The sequence below is a fragment of the Cebus imitator genome, unplaced genomic scaffold (genome assembly GCF_001604975.1).
Source record: "Cebus imitator isolate Cc_AM_T3 unplaced genomic scaffold, Cebus_imitator-1.0 Scaffold20, whole genome shotgun sequence".
Lineage (NCBI taxonomy): Eukaryota > Metazoa > Chordata > Mammalia > Primates > Cebidae > Cebus > Cebus imitator.
In genome coordinates, this window is record NW_016107335.1 from 2,058,921 (window position 1) to 2,064,920 (window position 6,000).

Genomic DNA, 6,000 nt, shown 5'->3' on the forward strand with positions numbered 1-6,000 from the left:
TGACAACTGCTATTTGGTTGTTTCTGCCCTTTCTATTCCGTGAGAGGCAGCTTACCCTTTGTTTCTGTTTCTTTTTGTTTTGCCTACTAAGCCAGTTTTAGCCAATTTTCATACTTGGAATCAAATGACCCCAAGATATTCTTCTATACGCTACCACCAGTTAAACTGTATCATGCTATCAGTATGTGCCCTGATGTCAGAAATATTTAAAGGTGGAAATCACTGGGACTTTAAAAAAATAATTTCAACTTTTACTTTAGATTCAGGGGGTACCTATGCAAATTTGTTACACGGATATTCTGCATGGCGCTGAGGTTTGGGGCATGAAGGATCCGTCACCTAGGCAGTGAGCACAGTACCCAAAAGGTAGTTTTTTGGCCCTTGTCCTCGTCCCTCTTTTCCCCTCTAGCAGCATCCCCGGTGTCTACTGTCCCCATCTTTATGTCCATGTGTAATCAATGTTTACCTCCCTAGAATGACTCTGAATTAATGGAATCCAATATACATCTACTCCGCACATGCCCTTCCACGCACCCAGAATGCCTTCTTGTCTTCCATCCATCCTAATTCTACCCATCTTTTAGGACTAAGCTCCAACCAACTCTACTTTTTCTGAATCAGGCCCAAGGGAAATTTAGAATGTAGCAATTACTCCCAACTGTTATTTAATTTTTAATTGCTTAAGTCTTATCTCCCCAACAAGATTATAAACTTCTTCAAGCCAGACTTTTTGTACACAGACATACACAAATAATAAACACTAAAAGTATTTGACATGAAAAAACAAAAAGATCTATCATTCAAAAGGTGGTAACTACTCCATTTCCCACTAAGCTCCAGAAAGGGAAGATTTCAAAAAATAATTTAAGACATGAGAAAAAGGTCATAACTTTTCATTTTTCCAACAAAGGAAGGGACTTCTGTGGCAGCCAAAGAAAATTCAGGAAAAGCAGCAATATGTAGGTGCTCACTATAGCTGTCAGCAAACAAAATTTAAACCACAAAGAAACTACAGTCTCACTAAAATTAAAGGATGTGCAATATCAAGTGCTGGTAAGGATGTAGAAACCCGGACATCTTCAGGTGCTACGTGCGGCCGTGGTGTGCACAGCAGATGAACACACACATAACCTAGGACCCAGCACAAGAGTATTCTGTGCACCAAAAGGAACACACAGCAAATGCCCGTAAAAAAACAGAATAAACCATGGTGCATTCACACAAAGGGCAGTGCCTTGCACCGAGGTGGAGTCCATCCACCTCTCAGACAGAAGCCAAGCCAGAGAAGCCAGGCACAAAGAACAAGCGGCCAGTGGCTCCATGTCCCTGAAGTCCAACAGGTAAAGCTAATCTACAGTGACAGAGGTCAGAAAGGCAGTCATCTTCGTGGGGAAGGAATATAGGCATACATGGCATAATAACCTTTCAGTCTATCGACCACAGACTACATATCAACCACAGAGCACATACAGACTGTGGTTCCATAAGATTATAATTTGTATTTTTACTGGACCTACGTTTGGATGCACAAATATTTACCACTGTGTTAAGACTTGCCTACCGTATTCAGCACAGAAACGCGCTGTCCAGGTGTGTAGCGTACCAAGCAGCTAGGTGTGTAGTGGGCGACACCAGCTAGGGTTGCGTTAAGTGCACTCTAGGATGGTCTCACAGCACCCAATGCTCTAGTGGCAGTGTCTCCCTCTTTAAGTGACACATGACTGGGTGGGATGGGAGTGCAAGGGAACCTCTGGAATGCTGGGAATGGTCTTCCTTTGATGTGTGGTGTTCCATCTACAGGAGTGTGTCCATATGCCCAAATACTTCAAGCTGAACATACAGCTGGCTCCCCATCCGGATTCCCTTACCAGGCCAGAGCACCCATGCCCCAGCTGCTGCCAGTTCCTACTAGAGGCTCTTTACTGCCACTCTCTCCCAGAAGTATGGCCCTGGACTCAAGTTAGCAGTGCCGCACTCCCATCCTCATCCTGGAGGCAGCCTGCAGCCACCAATCCCTCGGCCTCAATAAGGGACCACTGTGGCATGTTCCCGGTGAGATGAGGCTAAAGCTACCCTCCAGCTCAGAAGATGCCTTTTCCTGCCCTACCCAGCTTCCTCATCCCCTTCCTCCTCAATTTCACGTGCGCAAAGATCTCCGAAGGCTCTTCTAGAGGACAGGCCACAACACAACACTTATTGTTTGTGAATCTGACTGCATCTTAAGTTATACCTCAATAAAAACTTTTTTGTTTTCCCTCGAGATTTTCATCGACAGGTAAGAATCTCACTCCCTCAGAGCAGAGATGCACTAGTTGGTGTAAAAGGACCAACATCCATGCCCTGTGGGGTGCTCGTGCTTGCAACAGAGGCCACTGCCCTGTGTAAACGGTGTGGAGTCTCAGGTGGTCTGCCGCTAGCTTGCTGTGTGCTTGTGCACTCATCGAAACGCTCTGCAGCAGCTCACCTCCCAAACTTGTAAGCTAGAGCATTTGGCCCTGAGATATCTGAAGTCTCTCCTAACTGTAGAAATCCTTTGCTCTTATAAGGAATTTTCATTAACATGGAAGCCCCTAATCGCTACCACGCCCACCCTATAACTGCAGTTACTTAGTTCTGGAGCACATGCGGCCTCCAACCAATCACCATCACGCAAACCTCAAAGCTTAAAAATTATCGGCACGCTTCTCTCCCAACTCCCTATTCAGGTTCCCTTCTACCCCCACTAACCAGCATACACAGCTCCACAGCACAATTTTAAAAGCACGTTCCTCCTCAGCCTGCCAGCATCCACTCAGCGTTGCGTGCCTACCTGGTAGCTGTGATATACAGAATATACTGATAGACAAGAAACACTAGGTGAAGTATTTTAAAGAACATTTCAGAAATGATGGGAAGGGGTGGAAAGAGAGGAGCGGGAGCAAGGACACACAAGTGTTCAAGGATGTCGTGGTTCCAGTGAACCAACAGATGCCGGTCATCAGAGACAGACAGCTGGAAATTTTACACTAGGAACAACACAGGCGTCATGGTTTGCCAACCCTGATCCTAAACAATTACCATGCGAACAACTTATGACTGATCACAATAGCTACAAGTCGGGAGTCTCTCCACAGTTTCTGCGAGGCTGGAAAAGAATAATTGCCCTGGTCTTGGATTCAAACACGTGGCTATTCATTGAGCGTTCTGCCTCCAGAGATTATGTGCCGTTCACCTTCTACAACAGAAAACGCCCTTCAGGTGGCATTCGAAAAGCAGCCACTCCCTGATGCCAGGCGGGAGCGAGCAAGCAGGGAAAGCGTATTTCTGAAAAGAAACACCCAGAAAGGGTAAGTTCACCTTGGGTAGCACAAAGCGCGCCAGGGTTAACCGGCCGCCGGCTTGGAAGGGCAGCCACCGCCAGCGCGCCCGGGTCCCGAAGCGCAGCGGGCAGGCAAGGCTCCCACAGGCGCGGCCTCCAGTTCCAGCGAGGGAGGCCCCGAGTCCAGCCCCAAGTCCCAGCCCGAGTCCCGGCCCCAAGTCCCGGCCCCGAGTCCCAGCCCGAGTCCCGGCCCCGAATCCAGCTCCGAGTCCAGCCCCAAGTCCCGGCCCCGAGTCCCGGCCCCGAGTCCAGCCCCAAGTCCCGGCCCCGAGTCCCAGACCGAGTCCCGGCCCCGAATCCAGCCCCGAGTCCAGCCCGAGTTCCGGTCCCGAGTCCCGGCGAGCTGAAGCCCCGAGGCCCGGCCGGGGAAGCCCCGAGCCCCAGCCGCGCAGGCCAGAGCCGCGGGCGCCGCGCCAGCCCAGCCCTCACCTTCCTGCTCGCGCCGCCGAGGGACACCTTGGGCCGCGTCTTGAAGTCGCCTTCGAAGCTGAACATCCTGGCAGCCTAGCCCATGTGCGGGAGCAGCCGGGCGGTCGGGGCGCGGGGCGGGCTGGGAGGCTCTCGGCGCCCGCCCGCCCGGCCCGGGGCAGTGAGGACGCGGTGGCCGGGAGGCGACCCGAGCCCGCCCCCGGGCTGTACCCTCCCAGCCCTGCCCTGCGGCGGGAGGGGCGGCGACACTGGAGGGGCGGCCCGGCCTCGCCTGCCCCTCATCCACGCCGGCCACTGCTCCGGCGGCGGCGGAGGCGCCCACGGGGCCGCGGACCCGGCGCTTGCACCTGGAGCTGCCGCCTCGGGAGGGAAGATGGCGGCCAGCCGTCGCTGCGTCCTCGGCCCCGCGGACGCGCGCGCCTCCGCTATCGACGGCGCGGCGCTCCTCCCCGCGGCTCCGCCAGCGTGCGCGCCCCCGCTATCGACGACGCGGCGCCCCTCCCCGCTGCTCCGCCAGCGTGCGCGCCCCCGCCATCGACGGCGCGCCGCTCCTCTTGGCACCACCCAGCGTGCGCGGCCCCGCAAGGCGGGCCGGAGCCGGGAGGAGCGCAGTGACCCGGGCGGGGTGTGCGGCGGCCTGCGCGGGGCCTGGTGCGTGCGGAGGGCACTGCGCGCGGGGGGCGGGAAAGGCGGCCTGCAAGGCGCGGGGCTGGGTGCAGGGCAGGTGAGGGGCCGGGCGCGGGGTGCAGGGCGCAGTGCGGGGGCCGGCCTCCGGCGCGGGCTGGGAGCGGCCAGTGGGACGCCAGGCTCGAGGGAGGGAGGCGGGAAAGGAGCAGCTTGGCCCGGCCCGCCTATTTACGTCCCACCTGCTGCGTGCCTGTCACGCGCAGACCGACGTGAATGCTCACCGTGGACGCAGACATGCGCAGATCTGCCTCCTGCACACACAGCACACATATGCAGAAGTGTCTGTACACACGGCATGAACACGTGTACACATACCTGTGTATGCGTAAATACGCTCCTGGACTTACCATGGGTTATGTCCTAATAAACCATCGTAAGATGAAAGTATTGTAAGTTGCCAATGTATTTAATACTACAATAAACCCAAAACAAACTCAGAAAATTGTATGTTGATCTATTTTAAGTTGGGGACCACCTATACATAAACGTGTCATATCCACATATACGTATGCATAAAACCATCTCTCATGTATATGCATACGTATCATACACGATTGAAGCCAATTTTTAAAATTGATTTTGGTTGTAAATAAAGTGTGCAACACGATTTCATAGACACATACATTGTGAAATGGTTACCTTCCTTGTGTGTGTGCGGTAAGAGTACCTAAAATCTACTCTTAGCAAAATTTCAACACACAGTACGATGTCATCTGTGTCCTCCTCCTACGGCCAGGTGCGGTGGCTCACGCCTGTAATCCCAGCACTTTGGGAGGCTGAGGTGGGCGAATTAAGGTCAGGGGTTCGAGACTAGCCTCGCCGATATGACAAAGCCCCTTCTCTACTAAAAATACAAAAATTAGCTGGGCGTGGTTGCAGGCACCTGTAGCCCCAGCTACTCAGGAGGCCGAGGCGGGAGAATTGCTTGAATCCCGGAGGCAGAGGTTGCAATGAGCCAAGATTGCGCCCACTACGCTCCATCCTGGGCGACAGAGCAATACTCCATCTCAAAAAAAAAAAAAAAAAAAAAATACAGTCCTCCTGTGAACATTACGCCTGTGGACATATTTGTGCTACACAACTGCAAGTCGGTGTCCTTTTACCCCACCCCCACCCCCACCCCTTTTCCCGCAGCCCCGGAAACCACGCCTCTACTCTGTTTCTAGACAAGATTTGACTGTTGGATTCCAGGTAACAGTGAGCTCATACAGTATCTTTCTCTCTGTGTCCAGCTTACTTCACTTGGCATACTGTCCTCCGGTGCAAACATGCAGCAAATGACAGCAGTTCCTCCTGTATCTGCTGTTATGAATAATGTTGCAATGAACTGAGGGCGCTTCGAAGAGACAGTTTCATTTCCTGTAGGTACGTAACCAGCAGAGGGATGGCTGAGGCGCGCGGTAGTTCTAGTTTCGTCTTTTGAGGCACCTCCATACTGTTTTTCATAACGGTGGTACCTCCAACGATGTGCAAAGGTTTCCTTTTCCCACACCTCACCGATGCTTGTCTTTTGGATAATAGCCACA

The 6,000-nt window shown here is 53.0% G+C and overlaps 1 protein-coding gene across 1 annotated transcript in view; it reads right to left on the reverse strand.

The window, feature by feature from the left end:
• UBE3C (ubiquitin protein ligase E3C) overlaps positions 1–4,183 on the reverse strand; it is a 122,629-nt gene extending 118,446 nt beyond the window's left edge. Inside the window, exon 1 of the mRNA XM_017519463.2 lies at positions 3,788–4,183. Coding sequence (XP_017374952.1) covers positions 3,788–3,853 — 66 coding nt within the window. The 5' untranslated portion in view covers positions 3,854–4,183. The remainder of the gene's footprint in view (positions 1–3,787) is intronic.
• Positions 4,184–6,000: the final 1,817 nt, after the last annotated feature.